Source organism: Podarcis pityusensis (assembly GCF_964106645.2).
Source record: "Podarcis pityusensis genome assembly, chromosome: 8".
Lineage (NCBI taxonomy): Eukaryota > Metazoa > Chordata > Lepidosauria > Squamata > Lacertidae > Podarcis > Podarcis pityusensis.
The window spans coordinates 38433182-38453775 of NC_138033.1; the positions used below are offsets into that span (position 1 = coordinate 38433182).

General features: G+C 45.8%; 1 protein-coding gene across 1 annotated transcript; it reads left to right on the top strand.

Moving 5' to 3' along the window:
- Positions 1-1282: 1282 nt before the first annotated feature.
- Positions 1283-18025, top strand: LOC308483022 (fatty acyl-CoA hydrolase precursor, medium chain-like). Its single transcript, XM_081016555.1, has 13 exons — positions 1283-1441; positions 4080-4284; positions 5481-5610; positions 6289-6422; positions 7110-7263; positions 8569-8673; positions 11308-11424; positions 12046-12186; positions 12434-12514; positions 13571-13718; positions 15205-15357; positions 16488-16554; positions 17757-18025. Exons 1-13 carry the CDS (start codon positions 1366-1368, stop codon positions 17941-17943), a joined length of 1698 nt encoding a protein of 565 aa, XP_080872681.1. The 5' UTR covers positions 1283-1365; the 3' UTR covers positions 17944-18025.
- Positions 18026-20594: the final 2569 nt, after the last annotated feature.

Genomic DNA, 20594 nt, shown 5'->3' on the forward strand with positions numbered 1-20594 from the left:
AAGGGGCCAAGAGAGCTCCAGGTGAAAATACAAGTGGAGAATCCGGAGCTGAAGAATTGCAAACAACTGTAGATTCCTTTACTGATAAGGACAGAGGTCGCTGATAAGGTGTGCCTCCTACCCCACACTGGGGCTAATGAATGGCCAAGGAGGGGCATGTACTTTTGTTGGTTGAGTGCAGAGCAGAGAAGAAAAGGCATTCGCAACCCTCTGGAGTCCTTCCTCCTATGGACTACAAACCAGCCCAGCAGCCTGACTGCCAGCCTCAGCTGGGCACAGGGCCACCTGTAAGGGAAATAGCAACAGAACAGCTGTACATTGCAGGTCCAGATGAAATTAACAAATTTGTTGGGTGGCATTGTTCCACTACAGTGAAAGCAATTATTACTACTTCTATTACAATTATGAAGACACAACAGTCACAGATATATAGTCACAGATCCATTTCAGACCCTGGGGACTTCCTATGCCTATGATTGCAGCTGCCTGGAAGGATAGTGCTAAAAACCTGCATATATCTATACAGTAGTAGCTTGGGTTAAGAACTTAATTCATTCCGGAGGTCCGTTCTTAACCTGAAACTGTTCTTAACCTGAGGTACCACTTTAGCTAATGGGGCCTCCCACTGCTGCCACTGTGCAATTTCTGTTCTCGTCCTGAAGAAAAGTTCTTAACCCGAGGTACTATTTCTGGGTTAACGGAGTCTGTAACCTGAAGTGTCTGTAACCTGAAGCATCTGTAACCTGAGGTACCACTGTATAAAGCTGGGAATCCGTGCTAGCTAAAGGCATGAACAGGCGCTGGGTGGCATGGGAAGAATCCAGATAAAACCCAACCAGCTGGACAATGTGGCCCAAATAATTTCTGTCTTAAAACCAAGCCTAAAGCTCAGCTGAAATGGATCTAGAAAGTCAGTGCAGTCCTGGAGAGCCGGGAGCTCGCTGGGAGCCTTGCCTGTGAAGGGAGTGTTTGCAACAAACCAGCCCAGTGTTGCTCCTGGGTCCAGGCCATTTCTGCAAGGAGGTGAGTTTCAACACGGCCTCTTTGAGAGTTGCCAGGACCGCTCCCTCTTGCAGTGAGGAATTCTGTTTCCCTGTGTCAGATGTTGGAAGTGCTCCGTTTAGGCTGCATTGATAAGACCCAGTTGGACAGCTTCCGAACAGGCGGGTTTTTGTTTGTTTGATTTATTTTGCCCTAGGGCGTAATGGAAAGGCAGTTCAATTTTCAGCCCTTATTTGGGCCCTTTCCCCCTTCATGTTTGGTGCTCCTTTCACCACACACCCTTAGCTGGCACTTCCTCCTCCCCCTTGGAGACCTTTGTGCTTTTCAAAGCAAGGCAACAAACTCTCCCAGGCAGGGAAGAACATGTCAGCTTCTGGCAAGAGTTGGCTGTTTGGAGTTCTGCTCTGTGGCCTGTCCATCGCTGGAACTGCAGCAGGGGGTAAATACAGCTTCTTTTGCTTATTGTGGGGAAGTTTAAGAAGACTCATTTCAGGCAAAGGCTACGCTGATGGGACCCATAGGCTGAAATCCTTGGCATAGGTCCCCAAGAGTAAACCTCATTGAACACATAGTTCATGCTTCAATAGGGATTATGCTTCAATAGCCAACTAACTCTTTTTATTAGATTTGGAGGACAAAAGCAGGCAGGACAATTTTAGGTTAAGATGGATTAACACTCTTGATTATTGTAGGGGAAATGGGATACCACCAAATGCATGCTATAGCTTTACACTCTGCTTTGACAGAGGGAAAATGATATTGAAGTGGTTGAGTCAAGAGCTGTTGAAATTAAATATTTCACAGGAAACCTGCACTATTACAAATGAGACATGTGCATCATTAGTCAAGATAATTTTATACTTTGCCCCTTAATCTATCCTTTATAGATGTGTGTGTCAAAAAAAAAAAGGGGGGGGGGAAAGAAAAAAGAGTTGAATAACAAAAGAAGAAGAAAACATTTGGGGCAGAATTCCCAATACAGACTCCGCTGTTTTGTTTGAAGTTGTTTATTTATGTATTGTTGTTAAGAGTTAGAATTTATTTTAGAATTATGTATGTATTTGTTTATTCTTAATATATCTCAATTCTGCCTTCATCCGAAACGTGAATGCCAGGGTGTGCAAAAAATAAATAAAAATCAAATAGCAATACTATATCAAAACAATTACAAGAAATAAAAACAGCATTGCGGAAGCTGAGAAAATAATAGGCCAAACACTATTCAGCAAACTAAGACAATATAGTGAATTTAAGAAGCCTGGACAAATCAAAATATTTTGCCCTGGAATTGAAAAGCAGACTCGAGTACAATTGAACAAAGCAGGTTTCCAAAGGGGGTGGGCCGTGAGGGGCCATTTAGCCCACAGGGGCTGATCTGTGACTCCTAAGGTCCCATTCACACTAGACAGCATGGGTCCAAGCAGTTTCCCCCTTGGCCTGCTTCTTTCCCAAGGAAACCCTGCTCTTTAGTGCTAAATTGGAACAAACGTCAATCCGGAGAAAACCTGAATTGCCGTTCGCTAAAGAGCAGTTTTCTCCAGGGTGAGGGGAAGTGTGGCTAAGCCCTGAGTGGTCCTGCATTTTAATTCAGCCTTTGCTCCTTGGGCAGTTGCAAAAGTGTTCCTGGGGAAGTTGATGGTAACGATAAAGTACTAATAAAACACCTTTATTGAAAAAGAAGTTGAAGTGCGTGTTAACGATGAGTAGCAGACAAGTAATGGTGGCAGCAGCAGAATCTGAAGGCAAAAGTGCTACTAATTTAATAATCTCTTATTAGGAACACTTCAAACAATATGAACTACATAAGACTTGTTATTCTGTGATCAGATCCACCTTCTCAGGGTTGGGGTTTGTCCAAAGAGCAGCCAGCCAGGACAAGGTGCAAGGCCATAAAAGCTCACAATAGGCCTCGCCTTGTTCTTTGCCCCCAGCTCCTGTGACTCCAAGGCATACGACTGCCTCTGAAGGCTCTGTAGAATTACACAGTTCAACTCCTCACAACAGGGCAAGTGGGGCTGGGGAGAGACATTTACCTCTGTGGGTACATTGCATCAGGACTTCCTCACATCCATCGTTTCCGTTCAAATGTGCTAATACAGGGTGCTTTGGTGGGTTAGCACATGGGAATACCACAAAGCTGCATATTACTCAATATCCTCCAAACAGGGGTGTCAACAGAATTTGACAGGGCTGCTACATTGTATGGGGATTGGGGGCCCTGCATCGCATCCTTCTGGCTTCTGCAATCTGTTGGCAAGAGCTGTTACTCATGTATATATAATAATTTAGCCGAACCTACATCGCAAGGCTGTTGCGAATGTAAAGAGAGGGAGGGAAAGAAAACGTACCAACCCTGGCCTCCTGGGAAGAAAAGCGAGATGCAAACACAGGATCAATGTAATTACTGTATTTTTTGCTCTATAAGACTCACTTTTTCCCTCCTAAAAAGTAAGGGGAAATGTGTGTGCGTCTTATAGAGCGAATGCAGGCTGCGCAGCTATCCCAGAAGCCAGAACAGCAAGAGGGATTGCTGCTTTCGCTGCGCAGCGAACCCTCTTGTTGTTCTGGCTTCTGGGATTCAGAATATTTTTTTTCTTGTTTTCCTCCTCCAAAATCTAGGTGCGTCTTATGGTCTGGTACGTCTTATAGAGCGAAAAATACGGTAGCTCCCACAGGAGGCAGCTGAAAGTCACCAACTTGGATGGCTTTAAAAGAGGAATAACACAAGAGGCGGGGCTTTTTCACAGGCAGCCCCCGTGTTGTGGAACGCTCTCCCAATTTGTAGTAGCATTCCGTCTGTCCATCAAGACACCCCTTTTTAGGTGCAACTATTCCCCTGATCGCCTGACTTCCCATTCATTCTTAACCGTTACTTTTTGCTGTTTCATCGGCTTGTTTATTAAGGATGTTTGTTTTCATTGCATTTGTGTTTGGCCATATTCTTAAAACTTGTTTTCTATTTGCAACCCCCTTATAAGCCTTAATGGCAAGTAAAATTAATGATGGGTGATGCTGTGAGAAGCGCCTCCTTGTTTGCAAGGCCGCCTGCCCCTGGTCTTCATGTTCATCTTTCGTAGGCCAAAGAAATGACCGTCCCGAAGTGGTTACCAAGTATGGGCCCTTGCAGGGCATGCTGGCCAGCGTGAAGGGCATCGACCAGCCTGTGAATGTCTTCCTTGGGATCCCTTTTGCCAAACCGCCGGTCGGAGCCCTGAGATTCTCCCCACCGCAACCAGCAGAACCGTGGAGCCATGTGAGGGAGTCAACGTCTATCCCTCCCGTGTAAGAATGAGCCAAATGTGGCTTTGCTGGACATCCTCCTTGGGCTAGATTACTATGAAGGTCCTTTTTTCAAGAGATGCACTTCCTGTCTTGCTTTTAGTTGGTAGCAAAATGGTTTTCAGACCCAACTCAAATCCTCTGCCGTAAGCAAGAAGAGTGCCATTGGGTACAGAAAGAACAGCTATGTTAATCTGTGTCCATTGGTAAAAACAATTCTGTCAGGTCGGAAGGGGCAAAACCTGAAACATTGTCTGGATAACTCTAGCTTGCTTTAAGATAGGAAAGCTATTTGGGAACACAGTTCTTTGGGAAGAAACAAGGTTATAGCTCTTTAAGTAAACAAATGGGAAGATGCTCCCTGGCCCTCAAACCCGTCATGAGTCTATTGGAGGCAACAACAGCCTCCTCATGGCTCCATTCCAAGGGCTGGGGCAGTATCTGTCTTCCAAGCCAAAGGGACTTTGCACCTGTTTAATCCAGCATTCAGAGGGCACCCAATTTCCCCAAGGAACCGCCAGCCTCTGGAGCTGAGGGATAAGGAGGTTTTACTCCGTGTTGTTCACCTGCCCTCCTTTCAGGTGGTGGGGGTGATTGTGGAAGCAGCGCAAATTGGGCAGTCCACACAGCTTGCTTCTAGGCATCAGCAGTGCTGCTTAGGGGGTGTTTCCCCTATCACCACCACCCATGGAACTGAGAGCAGGGGCTGGGCTGCTGAGCAAACATGTCCATCTTTAAGGCAGCAGGCAACAGAGGAGCTTCTGTGCAAAAGAACTGCAGTTCCAGCTTTTCCAGTCTGACCACATTGAATGCCCCAGGGCCTCTTTTCTGGTTAATGAGGAGCAGAGCAGGCAAGGCTCTTGTCAAGCGATGAGTCAGTGGGAAACGCACACAGGAGCAGTGGCTACTGGAGACAAGCAGGTCCATAAACTTCTGTCCTGCATGCAAATGTATTCTGGTCTACAACAATTTGGTTTCTCCCGAGTAATCCTGTGAATTGCAGCTTGAATTCTAAGTTGGAGCCCCTGCCAGGCACACATTGGCTATATATCTCTGTGTTCCCGAGAAGGCAGGTGGTGGTAAAAGCTGTTTAAATATCTCACACACACCCCAACCATGAGCATGACAGATAAGAGCTCCCCTCTCCTTAGCCTGACCGTCCTTTCACATCCTTTTCTTTCTTCTCATCTGTTCCAAAGGTGCCTGCAAAACTTGGGATGGCTGGCTGACTTTAGCAAGATGCTGAATATGACGCTTCCCGACATAGCAGTGGCCGAAGATTGTCTTTACCTGAATGTTTTTACCCCAGACACCAAGGCCAAATTGCCTGTAAGCAAACAAAGCCTTCCTTACGAGTATCGCCTCATGCTGCCTGCAAATGTGCAACCAGAAGTAGTGCAGGATCGGAGGCAGTTGCTCTTGAGGCCAGCAGGGCAGAGGACAGAAACAGCAAACCACAATGTTATGGGGCTGTTGCTCCCCCCCCTTTAATTGCCCATGCTCCACTCACACATGCACACATGCTTCTTGCACCTTCCTTTCCACAGCTGGAGTGAAGGAAACAATGAGCAGCAACTCTTTACCTTCAGCCTGTAGTTCACTCTTCTCTGAGACATTCCCCCTCCTTTTCCTCAGCTTTTGACTGGCGTCTCTTCACAGTCCAAGCCCTTCAGCTGCCCATCCACTCCCTGGATCTCCTCAGCCACTCTGGATGCTCTGCAGCTGGGATTCTGGGTTCACCCCAACCCCTCGTAGAATCCGATTCCCCATCCAATCTGAAACCATACTGGAACCTGCTTAGGAGCTTTGCAAATGTGGTAGTGGTTTTATTGCTGCAATGGCATGGATTCTGCTTTTCAGCTGCTCCACTGGCTCCTGGTGCAGAGCACCCAACTTCTCTTGAAAGCTCTTTTAGTGCTGGCCCTGTTGCTCCATTAACACCAAGTTCATCTGTGCCAGGAATGTTGCTGTTATAACGAGTTCCTTTTATTTTGTGTATTTTCCCAGGTCATGGTCTGGATTCACGGAGGGGCTCTGATATTAGGTGGAGCTTTTATGAATGATGGATCAGCCTTGGCTGCTTATGAAAAGGTGGTAGTTGTTGCGATTCAGTACAGGCTGGGTCTCCCAGGATTCTTCAGGTGAGATAGTTTCTAACACTTGAAAAAGCCGCACTAACTTAAAGGTACACAGGGCACATGCAATCTCTTTGGTGAAGATTAGAGATGCCTTTGCTTCTCTTGCTTCTCTTGCTAGGACTAATAAATAAAAAGCTTTGCAAGGAGAGGAAAGGAGGTGCAAAGAAAAGGGAAGAGGAGGGGAATCCAACTTGCTTCATCACTGCATCTTCCTGATTTGCACCACGCAAAATAAGACACAACCAAAAGACCTGCAACCCTTTGAAATTAGTATTTCTCCAAATTTTGTGATACAGTTATCCAACCAGAAAATGCATGTGGAAACACATATTAGAGGAAATGTGGAAGAAAAGGCATATAATAGTGAAAACAGCCTGCGAAGTTGAGAAGCTGGAAGTCCCAAGCAATAGGGTCCTGAAAGAAGGGCTGAATGGAAGGAAAAATGGGGGGACAGAGGAGACACATGAATGGCTGAAATGAGAAGGATCCTGGAGGAAATACTCATTTTGCACTACCTGGCAGCTGTTGCCCATTTCAGAGTGGTGGTGCTGAGGCAGAAGACTGCTCGCTTCTCAGGTCAAACCTTCAGCTTATCTCCTTGCAGAGCAGAGATAGATCATTTTGTGGGTGGGGGATGCATGTTAACCATCTAGTAGTTTCTCCATCGCTTGACTATTGCCTTTCTTTTAGCACTGGTAGCAGTGATGCCCGTGGAAACTGGGGATTGCTGGATCAAGTAGCTGCTCTCCAGTGGGTTCAGGAGAACATTGCACATTTTGGAGGAGATCCCAATTCTGTGACCATATTTGGAGAGTCTGCAGGAGCATTTAGTGTTGGTGCTCAGGTAGGGATCCACTAAATATGGAGATCGCAAAGGCTCTGAGGACTCTGCCAGAGATCTCTAAACTGGGGCTGGGAGGTGGGCAGAAGAAAGATCTGGATCCAGTTGTAAATCACTTTTATGATGTAGATCTCCAAGGATTTCTGGTTTAACAAGACCAACAACAAAGTGCTTCCTCCGTATTAGAGGACACTACTGGCAAAACTAAGATAGTTTGGGGGAGACAAGGGTATTTGTGTGGAAGGACTGTAAGGGCCGTTCAGCTCTAGTACTCAGACACAGCAGCTGCCTTTGCAAGAAATGTTACGTCTTCCACAAAATAGTCTGACGCAAAGCAGGTTGCCTCTGAAACTCTGGACCTGCTCAGCTCAGGAACTTCACTGGACATTTGAGAGCTGCCTTCAGAGCCACCTGTGCCATGGAGACAGTGCTGGTGGGGGGAGCCCACATCCACCTTTGGGAGAATAGACTCTATTTAGGGCTTGCAAGGCTTTATTTTCCACTTATCAGCCAATGGAGACAGTACTGTCTCCATTGACTTGCATGAAGAGAGGAGAGTGGTGACACCTGAAGCTTTGGAAAACCAAAACAAGGTTGTAGCTTGCATCCAAAGCAGTGAGTAAAGGTAAAATGCACACCCATTACACCCAGCACAGCCAGCTTTCCACTGAGATAATGCAAGGATTGTTCACACCTGAGCTTAATGTGCGTTTGAAGCTGTTTGCACTCCCATTTAAGTACAGCCGTACCTTGGTTTTTGAACAGCTTAGTTCTCGAACGTTTTGGCTCCTGAAAACTGCAAACCGAGAAGTGACTGTCCTGGTTTGCGAACTATTTTTGGAAGCCAAACGTCCAGCGCGGCTTCCGATTGGCTGCAGGAGCTCCCACGCTTTGGTTTTTGTACGTTTTGGAAGTCAAAGGGACTTCTGGAACGGATTCCGTTCTACTTCCAAAGTATGACTGTAATGCCCTACACAAGACATCCCCCTTCAGACAGCTGCTCTCCTGCTGATAACCTGGGAATTTAGATTGCCCTGATCCAGGGATAATCCAGTAAGTTTTGAAAAATGTGACTCCAAACCACTCCACTTGAGATGGCGAATGCATTGCCTTGGATTTTGCTCCCGAATTTAAAAAAAAGTATTTATGTATTTAATTATTACTTTTGAACTGCACAGAAAACTTTAGTTTGGGGACAGTATGTAAATATTGAAAATAAATACAGTCAATGCCATATTAAAAAACACCTTTGATTTTGAATGCCTTGTTTTGTGTCTCTCACCTGCCCTCCTTCTTCCTCTGCTGCAGCTTCTGTCCCCCTTGTCCAAGGGCTTGTTCCACAGGGCCATCTCTGAGAGCGGAGTCACTCAGCTTCCAGGCCTCATCACTAGCCGCCCAGAAGTCCTTGCTCAAGTGAGTCTGTTGTTGTTGTGCAGGGAGACAATACCCTTAAGAGCAATAGTCTGGTTCCCAAAGTGCTTTGGACTGTTCCAGGGAATGAAAGTTTGAGGATTGCAGCTTAAGCATCTCTCAGATATTAATCAAAGCAGACTGATATAAGGGGTGAATCAAAGCCTTCAAAAAGATGGAAGAGAGACAGCCTCTGAGCATGAGCAGAGCTCTGTAGCCAAGGGGGCCCCATCTAGTCCAGCATCCTGTTTTCACAATGGGCAATCAGATGCCTAAGGAAAGCCTGCAATAATTTGCTGGGAGGGAACATGGAACTGTGATTTACAGTACAGTGGTACCTCTGGATGCGAACGGGATCCATTCCGGAGCTCTGTTTGCATCCAGAAGCAAATGCAACCTGCGCATGCACGTGACGTCATTTTGACCGTCAGCGCATGCACGAGCGGCGAAACCCGGAAGTAACACGCTCCGTTACTTCCGGGTCGCCGCAACGCGCAACCCGAAAATTCTTATCCCGGAGCTACTTCAACCCGAGGTATGACTGTATAACGTTAATGGTACATTATTAAAATGTGACACTAGAAGATGCTGTAGAGCAGCAAGCCACCTGCAATAAGGAAACTGCATGTTAAACATTATAGAACGATACATCTAATGCTGTCCTAATAATGTTTAAAAGATCAATGTAGATCTAGCCTGTGTGTGTTTGTGTGCACACTCCAGCAGCTTTCTTTCTTTCTTACGTCCTGCTTTATCAACCCAAGAGGCTCTGAAACTAGCTTGCCAAGGGTTTGGTCAATACAATCACATTCAAAAAGATGTGTGCAGTTAATTGGAAAGAACCTGATCTCTTCTGCGTCTAGGGAACTGGAGGAGATTCTCCTCTGAGGTGTTCTCAAAGTAAAGGAAGGATTGAACTCTGATTAATAAGAATACACACAGAGGCTTGAACCAGCAAGACTCTGGGAAGGGTGTGTATAATAATCTCTCTGTCCACCCCCTGGCCCAGGTCATTTTATTCACAAAAGAACTTTTCACAGAGTGTTTGTAAAAACCAATCAGATTTCTTCTGAGCATTTCAATAAACCCCACGTGGGGACAAAGTTAAACTATAAACACTAGTTAAGCATGCATACTTTTGGGGTTAATAAATGAAAACTACAAAGGAGTGCATTCAGCAACCCCAGAGGTCATAAACAATCAATACACATGATAATAAGGATGGCCAGGAGGACAGCGATCATTATCACTTTTATGTGAGACCTGTTTCCTGGCCCTAAGATTAACATCCTAAGATTAACATATCAGAAAAGCTACATCAAAGAAGCTTGCCCACTATCTTTGATGGCCCAGGATGCATGCCTGGCTAAGCAACTGGCAGCTGGGCTACGTATGTCACTTGTCAAGCAAGAGAAATGGACAGCAGAGAAAATGGCCAGAGATGCAGAGGGTTGTGGGGTTTGGACAGAAATTATTGTCAATGAATTAAACCCAGTCAACACAATGCATTCATCGTGGACACAATGGCTTGATGCATATTTTATAATTCCTCATAGTAATCCCACCTGACCCCACGCCCTGGATATTTGCACTCCTACACTCCTCATCACTCAGCACAATATCTAACATTAGGGCTAAAATTAATAACACAAAAACTGCAATTTTGGGAAACGTCCAACTCATGGTCCTATCAGTAAGAACAGGAATCAGATATGGGGCATTATGAGGGCAGCCTTCCCCCGGTTATGTAACTCCCCTCATGAAATCCGGCAGCCCTCCTCCACACATGACTTTATCTGCTTTCAGGAAACATGTTAACACCTTTTCTTTAAAAAAAAAATCATGCAAGCTTCTGACCAAAAAGGTTTACACTGCTGGTTTTAACTGCTGCTTACAGTAAGTTTTACTGTTGTTTTGAATTGGTGGTCCTTGGGATGAAAGCAGGGGAGAAATGAAATGCATTAAAAAATGCTGTTATGCAGTTTCATTATTGAGCCACCCTGGCCCTTTGGAGAGGAAGGGTGGGTTATAAACAGGAAATTATAGACAAGAAATAATAAGAATACTGTAAGTGAGGGTGGGGATTTAAAAGCAAAGATGTCATCGTGCCATGCTTTGTTTCAACAGCCCGTTGCCCGGTTTTGGGGTGTGTGTGTGTGACTGGCCCTGTGGCCTATCATGGATGCTTAAAAGATGTTGAAATTCCTTGTCCATGAAGACAGGGGTCCTTGTTTCAGGATGACAACCACCCTGAGACGAGTGACAGCCTCAAGCTCTGCTTCAAAGAAGCCCATGGAAATGTCAGGCTGTTGTGATTGTTCACCATCAATGCAGTGCCAATTGCTGTGTGGTGTAGTGGTTAAGAGCAGTGGACTCGTAATCTGGTGAAGCAGGTTCGCGTCTCTGCTCCTCCACATGCAGCTGCTGGGTGACCTTGGGCCAGTCACACTTCTCTGAAGTCTCTCAGCCCCACTCACCTCACAGAGTGTTTGTTGTGGGGGAGGAAGGGAAAGGAGAATGTTAGCCACTTTGAGACTCCTTAGGGTAGTGATAAAGCAGGATATCAAATCCAAACTCCTCCTCCTTCTCCTCTTCTAATCTGTATTATTATTTTATTCCCCCCTCCTCCATCAAAAGTTCTCAAATAAAATTGCAAAAGCCTCGGGCTGTGAGGCCAGCAGTTCCGCGCTGGTGCATTGCTTGAGGAGTAAAACAGAAGAAGAACTCAGAACCCTGAATACCAACTTGACCCTGGTGAGTCTGAAAACTTCAACGACATCCGCATAATGTGATGCTCTTCCGCTCTTTTTTTGCTCTCCTTTGTTTATTTGGGTCGGGAGGTACGTGGGCCACAAACTGCTGGAATCTTCCTAGATGAAAAAGATTTAAACATGAGGGAGTTTGCATTGTTATCCAATGGGACAACATGCACACATGCCAAAGGTTTGTTTGGACTAAGCCCATGCCTCTCCAGGGTCTTTCTGTTTGGCGATTCGTCATTTTGCCTCATACAAACACACATGTATTTTTCTCATTCCAAATCCTTCTTGGTCGGGTTTCAAGTATATTAACACTTTGGGGAAAGGCTACAGTTTAGTGGGAGAGAATCTGGCTTGCATGTGGAAGTTTCTAGATTTAATCCCAGCATCTCCAGGTTGGAGTGGGAAAGGCCCATGCCCAAAACCTTGGAGCGTGGCTACCAGTCAGTGGAGATAATATTGAGCTAAATGTAGTCTGGCTTGTAATAAGGCAGCTTCCTATGTCCCTGCTTTTGGAATGGTCCAGTTTTGCTTCATTCTTGTTATACATAACTTTTGCAGTTGTTTCTAGGGATCCAATACACATTAAAGAGAACTTTTCTTTAAAAACAAACAGGGATTTGGGATTATCCCCGCAGTAGTTGATGGAGACTTCATTCGAAAGGCACCTGAGGAACTACTGGCCTCAAAGGAACTCAACACTGTCCCATATCTATTAGGTGTGAATAATCACGAATACGGATGGGTTGTTCCTGCGGTAAGTTGCTCACAATTTATTTTTGTACCCTGATGTGTGGCTGCAATAGAGTCTGGTGCTTTTGAATAATATTTTGAAAGCAAATGATGTTTGCTGAAATTCCCTGCCCCTCCTTCCCTTCTTCCTCATCCTCTTTATGGATTTACCATGTCTTTTGTGCCTTTACAAACTCAGGTAAAAGGAGTGAAGGCCAGGTTCCATATTCCTTGGATGATATTGAATGTGAAGTCTCAATTTAATTCCACAGGTAATGAACATCTCCGGCATAACTGAAGGCATGGATAAGGAGACCATCATTGCATTGTTTCAGCGGATAACCGCCTCCATGGTAAGAGAGAAGCCAACGAGCCCTACTTACTGAGCTTTCTACAAGCTCCAGTGTGTATGGGAAAGGGGAGATAACATAAAGAGGGGCAGAAAAAACACCTGCAAAACAGGGCCGGCCCCTTCCAAAGGCCTTTCCCTTCCAGCCCTTTGTGGTTTCATTTTTGCAGCCTTTAAAGCAGGGATTAAACATGCATCTAGGATCAAATGATCCACAACATCAGGTGCCAGTTACAGAAACAAGAACAAAAACTCTGGGTGTGGTGGCTGGGGGTTGGGGACCCTCCGCACCTTTGCAGAGTGTGAGACCCACCCACAAGCAGCTGGTGGCAGTGGAGGAAAACCCAGAGGCCCCTTTGCTTTCTTTTGCAAACAGGCATCTCTGCTGCCACTTTACATGTCTTAAAGCAGGGGTGTCCAACAGGTTTTGGTAGAGGTCTCTGGCCCCTTCCCTGCTTTTATGGAAACCAGGGAGGTGGGATTAAGTCTTCATCACTGGTTCCCCACCCCTTCCCTCCCTGTCAGGGGTGCATCATTTACACCCCTCCACAAATCCATCCATTCACACCTACACACACCCTTGACACAGACATTTAAAGCTGCCTTTCTTTTGCCTCTCCCCTTTTCTCCTCCCACATCCCTGAAATTGTTCCCATTCACATGAGTGGGATGCTTTCACTAACCCTGTTGTGCAAAGGTGCAATTGAGGAGAGGGTTGTTTTCTTCCCAGCTCCTCCCCAGCCCATTCCAATTCCTCTCTCCTTGCATGATAAATTAGCCTTGGGGAGGGGGGAAAACCTATTTTCCTCTAACCCTAATTGCCATGTTTGGGGGCAGGAAGCAGATGTGTGGGTGTAGGATCCCAAAGCTTTGAGGGCTATGAGTGGCCCACAAGCCAGAGGTTTCCTCTCCTTGTCATGTGTTGTCGCTGTTGTTTCCTGGAAGAGCCCAGCTGCCGCACCCATTTCCCTGGCGGCATTTGCTGGGCAATGGATGTCGCAGGAGGGGCAGTGGTTCCCATGGCCTTCTCTAATGTGCCTGCTTCCTCCTTTCCTTGCAGAATTTATCACCTGAGCCTCTGCAGATGGCACTGGATGAATACTTGGGAGACACCAAGGACCGTGTCAAGTTACGAGATCGCTTTCTGGACATGATGGGAGATATGGTCTTTGTTGCTCCTGCTGTTGAGATAGCTAGATATCACAGAGGTGATTTCACTTTTGAAATAACAGAATGACCACAGCAAACCGTTATTTATCTATTTTATTTATTAGATTTATATACCAACCTTCATCATAAGATCTCATTAGAAGCTCTTGCATTGGGGAAATTTCTAGAGGCTCCATGATTGTCAAGAGGTGCTGGGTTCTAGTCTTGGAACCCAACCCGGATGAGAAAAAAATACTTGGGGGGAGGGGGAGGGAAGATGGCTGCTGGTCCAGGGGGGTGGGTTCAGCCTGCCTCACCCTTTTGCTCTCCCCACAATCCGTCCTCTGATCCTATGCCAGGTGGAGTATGCATTTTATTTATGATAGATCACTTTCTAACCCCACTTTTCCACCCAGTGGAACCACATCAAAGTACGAAGTGAAATACAAAATAACATTCAAAACCATTAGACCCACACAGATAAAATGTCTTCCATGAAACCAGTGTTTTTCTTCTAAAAATATGTTTAGGGGGTACTCTCATTCTGACTCAAGAAAATCACCATTTTATAGTTCAAATCGGGGAAAATAAATACAGTAAATGGGCTAAAGTACAAAGATTCACAAAATGTTTTGGGGGTATGCGTCCCCCTGTGTCCACCCAGAAAAAAGTACTGCATGAAACTAATGCCACCATATTTACAGTTGATATTGTAAGTAAACTTTGGAGACCAAAACCCTGTCTGATTCCCCCTCCCCCCCCAATTTATTTACTGCATTTATATTCTACTCTCTTTTTTTCTGCAAGGAGCTCAAGGTAGCATCCTCATTTAATCCCTATACAACAACCTTTTTGCTGTAGTTTAAGCTGAGAGGCAATGACTAGCCAAGGTTACACAGTTAGCTGCATGGCCAAGTGGGGATTTGAACCTGAGTCTCGCAGGTTCTAGGTCCAACATTCCACCCTCTGTGCCACACTAGCTTTGCTTGCTGATAGAAGGTCATCAGAGAATGGGCTGTGTGGGCTTCCTTTGGCCAAGATATCGAAAGTCCAGGAGCGGTCACTGAAAAGCCCCTTTCTTGAAATTTCTGCCAAATACACTTCTTCAGGTATTTGTGGCACAGACAGAAGCTCTCTCTCTCTCCTCCTCTGTCCCTGATCTCAACACTCAAGCAGACTTGTATGAGAGCAATCTTTTGGATATCCTGGTCCCAAGTCATGTACTGTCATAATGAACATTTTGACTTGTGCCCAGAGACGACTTCTAGACAGTGTGTCTTGCTCCCAGTAGCTGGCAGTGACTAGCTGCCCAGGCATTCTGAGCCAGTTGCTATAGGAGTCCAAATTATAGCTGCCACTAAGACATGTGTCCCTGTGATGCGGTATGTGGTGAACACATGATATTAACAAATGCATTGTGCATGCTCATGACTGTGATCATATGTGCTCTGTGGATCACAACCATCGTAATGTATGGTGTCCCAGTAATCACTGCAAACACTGATCTCTCTCTCTCCCCCCTCCCCCACCCACTTTTTGTTTCAGATTCTGGAGCTCCTGTCTACCTTTATGAATTCCAGCACCGGCCCAGTGCATTAAAACACGCAAAGCCAGATTTTGTGAAGGCAGATCATGGTGATGAACTTGCCTTTGTATTTGGGGTACCATTCTTAGGCAGTGAGTCAGCCGCTTTGATGGGTAAGGATCTTATTGATGTTTTCTTCTGCTTTGCTTTTATAAGGCAGGGAAAGGTGCAGTTGCACAGGAGAAAGTCAATAAGGTCAGAAGGATTTCTTAAGGCTGGGCAAGACTGGCTTCTTTTGTAATGGAGATTATTGTCTCAATAGCTGGATCTTCCTTAAGTCTTCTGAAGGCGTAGGTGGCATAGCGTAGGGGGGGCTACAATCGCCCTGGGTTGGTGTGCCCTTCTTATGCTGCCCTCCCCGGATTTGAGCCTTGCAAAGCCATTCTGGGAGTGCAGTGTGAGGACACAACAGGCATGCCACTAGGGACTGGTGTTGCTCCAGCAGTGACGAGGGCTGGCTGGGTGAGCTAAGTGGGCTCCATTTGTTCTTTGTGTCTTGCCCCATGTGAGAGCATGTGAACTGGGCATCATGGAGACACATGGCTTTTCCCGCTTCTAGCTCAGGATAAGTGAGCAGGAAGGGGCAGAGTGTTGCAGCTCTGGAATGTACCTTTTGGGGGTTTGCCTCACTCTGGAAGTCTGATGTGGGTTTTGCTTCTGGGGTGTTTAAACTGCTGCCTCCAGCTATGCTTAACCTGTATAGATCTGTAAAGAAACTCTAATATTATGAAACGGCCTCAGCGACCTCCTTCCAAAGGCAACCAAACTTGGGTGAGTGGAGCTGACCTGGAACTTCTCCCCATTTGGAGAAGTGGGCTGAATAACAACATTATCAAGGATTAATTAAATCATTAACCAGCTTTAGCAAATCACAGGCTGCTGTTTAAATATGCCCAAGGAATTTCAATATTTGCCAGACTGTCCATCCCCCCAAACAAAAAAAAAACATGGGAACTGTAGTTTAAGGGTGCTGGGAGTTGCAACTCTGTGGCATGCAAACTACAGCTCCCAGTGCTTGATATCTTTACTAAGCCGCTCTGGGATTTTATCTGAAAGGTAGAAGTTTATGTCTGATAGGAAACAAAAACCATAAACAGATGAGGAAGCAAAACAAATTTTAAGCAAATGATAACAATGAAACACCTCTTTAAAGCTCTACTGATAGTCAATACCATGAATTCTACATGAATTACTACATGCTACATGACTAATACGTTCTTCCCCCTGTACTTCTCACATAAAGCGACAGAGGCCGAGAAAGAGCTCAGCAGAAAAATGATGAAATACTGGAGCAACTTTGCCCGAAATGGGTGAGATTCTTGGCTATTTCAAAACACTATGCCTCAGTGGTTGAAATATTTGCATTGTTATTAATAATTGCTATTATTTGATATCTATCATAAAGCATCTGTAGGTGTCTTACAAATACAAGGACACCAACAATCAAGTTTAACAATAAACCGCAATAACAGCAAAATTGTAATACAGAAGCATCAATAATCCTGATAATCCTATTCTCTCGAGTGCCTGGGAAAAGACGTACGTTCTGACCTGATGCTGAAAGGATGTAAATAAATGTCAGCACCAGGAAGGCCTCACTGGGGAGGCTGCAGCCAAAATGGCCCTCTCCCTTGTCACCACCTTCTGGACCTATCTTGGAGGGGAGACCCAGCGAAGGGCCTCAAACAATGAGCACAAGGTCTACCCATGTTTAAGAGGAGAGGCTTTAGGGCAGGGGTCAGCAAGGCTTACCTTGCCTCGGCTGGTTCATTGCCACAGAGCCCCTCTGTGGGCCAGATCACAGGTGCGTGATTTTCGGCGTCTGCGCAGGTGTAATTTCCAGCATCTGTGCATGCGCAGACACAATTTCCAGCGCTGTGAAAGCGAGTCCCCGCACTGGTTTAGCGCAGTGCGCGGGGGCTTGCCCTGCAGGCGGCTCGGTTCGGGGGTGGCTCGTGGGCTGGTAAAACCACCCCCGTGGGCCGCTTGTGGCCCATGGGCCTTAGGCTGCCGACCCCTGCTTTAGGGCCTTGAGCCACATAAGGCTTTCCAGGTTAAACTAAGACTTGGAATTGGTCCCGGAAACAAATAGCCAGTGCGGCTATGCCAGAACCAATGATGGGCTCAGACCACTTCATTTCCCTCATCAGTCGTGCTGCCACATCCTACACCAGCTGCAGTTTTTGAGCTGTCTTGAAAGGCAGCCTCATGTATAGTGCATTGTTGTAATCGAAAACAGAGGTTGCTCGAGGATAGATTACCAAGGAACCACCCACTAACAGCGTCTCGTTGTTTCGGATTGAGCCTCATCCAGTCCGTCGCCATGACCAGGCACCAGTTCAGCACACCAACCATCTCAGCGGCAGAAAGAGAGATGCGTGTCGTCAGCATACGGATGGCGATACGCTCCGAGATGCTGTATGGGGCCCACTCAGTGGCTTTACGTACATGCCAAAAAGTACAAAACCAAAATGCTGAATAGGAACTGAATTCTCGGCTCTGTCTTTTTCAGGAATCCAAATGGCAAAGGTTTGGTGGAATGGCCTCAGTATGGTCTGAATGAAGAATATTTGGAATTCAACCTGGAGCAAAGGAAAGCAGAGAAGCTGAGGAAGAACAAGGTGGACTTCTGGTTAAAGACACTGCCTGAAAAAATGAAGAAAATGGCTGAAGGAAAGGAAAAACATGGGGAACTGTAACCAGTGGCCAAATTGCCCCAGCTTATTTTTGTTTGTTTTGAGAACAAACACTTTCCAACAAGAATTATTTCAGTCTGAAAAATGCATTTGTTCAACGCATGTTCTAACGCCGAAAATCTTAGCTATTATGAGATACTATTTATACAGCAGAAATGCCAGGTGATTCACATCAACAATTAGGAAATCCTGCCAATGATTTGAAGAGTAATGAGTTTATGCCCCAGTGCAGTTTAAGAATCCTGTGCATGGCTGCAACGCCTTGTTGATTAGTCAGCTTAGGTCACTGATCTTAACAAACGTCTCACGCAAATACTTGGCAAACAAGCACAGGCAGTTGGCATTATTTTAGGAGAGGCATTTCACCTTTTCTAAGATTGTGCCCACTTTGACAAGCTGACTTCCTCGCTGTTGGGTTTTAGATGAAAAATATAAATGGGGCAGGAAGTCACAGAAGGGAGATGTTCATGCCTAGCCCATGAGGGTGGGACAAGTGTCCTTCATGATTTACTCCTCCTTGGGAGGACCTGCCGCCACCTCCCCCCTTTTCAAACACCAAGTGAAGAAATCCAAAGCTTGGCAGGTTGGATAGGAATCTAAACGGGGTGGGGGCTCTTTGCAAACTCTGACCTGTGGACAGGCAGCTCAAATTCAATCTGTAATCTGCAGTTCTTAACCTCGGAGCCTGTATAAAGGCAGCATCATATAAAGCAAACAGAGAGCACAGTTACACAGTACAAAAAAAAAATACAAACCAAATACAATACCTGAGAAGGTATTCCCTTCTCAGAATACCTGTGGATTGGGAAAATCCAGATTTAGTGGGTGTAAAATAAGGGCTGCCACTTAGATGTGGAGGTTGTGAAGAAATGATAATAATAAACTGAGAGATATCTCAGTTGGTGGAGCATGAGACTCTTAATCTCAGAGTTGTGAGTTTGAGCCCCATGTTGGGTGAAAGATTCCTGCATTGCGGGGGGGGGGGGGTTGCACTTAGATGATCCTTATGGTCTATGTTTCTATATGTAAATGTAAATGCATCCATTAATTGGACAGGGAAATTTAAACCTCAAATCCACATTACACTCCAATGTGGATGAGCACACAGTTCCGTGAGAAGGAAGTTTCCAATCCTAACCTAGGAGCGTGGACAAAGTTCAGAGCGAAATAGGTAGAGAGATATAATCCCATCTCAGCCTCACAGCCTTTTGAGTTTGTAGGGATAAAGCTGCAATCCCTCTATCTATCCTCACAGAAGAAACGCCGCCCGCCCCCCGGACTCGAAAGGACCCACCTGAGCCTTACAGAACTGCCGCTTCTCGTAGGTCAGACCCAATGTCCGTCCTGCATTTCCCCTGGTTAACGTTACCACTGAAACCAGCACACAAAGCCAAAGGTACGCAAGCCAGCAATTCCCTGTCTTGGTTGTGTACAAGACGACTCCACCACCGCCCACATCTTAGGTCCGCCCAGAGCCCTGGCAACCTTCCACGCGCCCTGCGCGCCCACTCACGGAGCCCGTTTCCGCTTCAATGAAGCAGCAGCCTCCTCGCCTGCTTTCGGTTTGTGTATTTTTGCACAGGGTTGCTACGTTACAGGTGATTCCGGGTGCTCCAAGGTGTCTATTTCAAAAGCACCAACAAACTCCAAGACAACAGTGCCCATTTACACCACAAAGAACTCGTAACCCACCTGCTCTCAGCAGCCAGAAACACCATAACCAGACACTGGAGAGACCTGACAGGAGTAAGCATGGACCAATGGTACCAAATAGTATGGGAAACAGCCCTACTAGAAAAATTAACTAATAAACTGAAACTGACACGGGGACAAACAGAAGAAGACGCCTTCACCCTGGTATGGCTCCCCTTTATCACATACACAGCCCAACAGGACAATGACAATAATCCACCAACAGCATACAAATCAATATGGCTAACCTGATCCAAAACACCCACCCACCTCACTCACACACGAAAACAAAGATCACCACAGCCAATCACAAGCAAACAATCACACCCTAGGCCAACCCCAACCTCTCTCACCACCAAAGGAACACAAGTGAACAACACAAGCAACGCTGACACCAAACTCTACATACATTAAACATAATAGAAACACCGCCACCCGACCCCACCCCCATCCATCTTCCCTCTCTCCACCCCCCCTTTCTTTTTTCTTCTTCTTTTTTTTCTTCTCCCCCTAATGCCTCAACAAATGAAACGGATTTGTAAAAATGTTACATGAAAAAAAAATACGAGGCACTACACTTCTGTAAAACAAGAAAACCCTTAATAAAATATTTTATTAAAAAAAAAAAAGCACCAACAAACGCACATGCATGGTGGCAAGGAGCCATTTCTCTCCCTCCAATTGCCCCCTTCTGCCAGAATGCTCAAAAAAAAAAAAAAAAAAAGTATTACTGTATTAAGTTAAATCCAGGGACTCACACCATCCTCCAAGGTGCTCTCTCATCTCCTGCAAACACGCAGCTAGCAAACGGACCTACTTACTAGCAGTTCAGGCTCAGAAGAACAGCGGCAGAGTGCATGCTTGTGATTGGCTGGGCGGGTTGCCCTTAGCCTTCCTTTATGAATGGTACTTCACAGGGACTGTTGCCTTCCCTGGGTTTCTGTAGTTCTGCAGCCTCATTA

Coding starts and splice junctions, on each gene's coding strand:
- LOC308483022 (XM_081016555.1), top strand. CDS start 1,366: ATGTCAGCTTCTGGCAAGAGTTGGCTGTTTGGAGTTCTGCTCTGTGGC. Junction 4,285..5,480: donor TCAACGTCTATCCCTCCCGT/GTAAGAATGAGC, acceptor TCTGTTCCAAAG/GTGCCTGCAAAACTTGGGAT. Junction 12,187..12,433: donor ACGGATGGGTTGTTCCTGCG/GTAAGTTGCTCA, acceptor TTAATTCCACAG/GTAATGAACATCTCCGGCAT.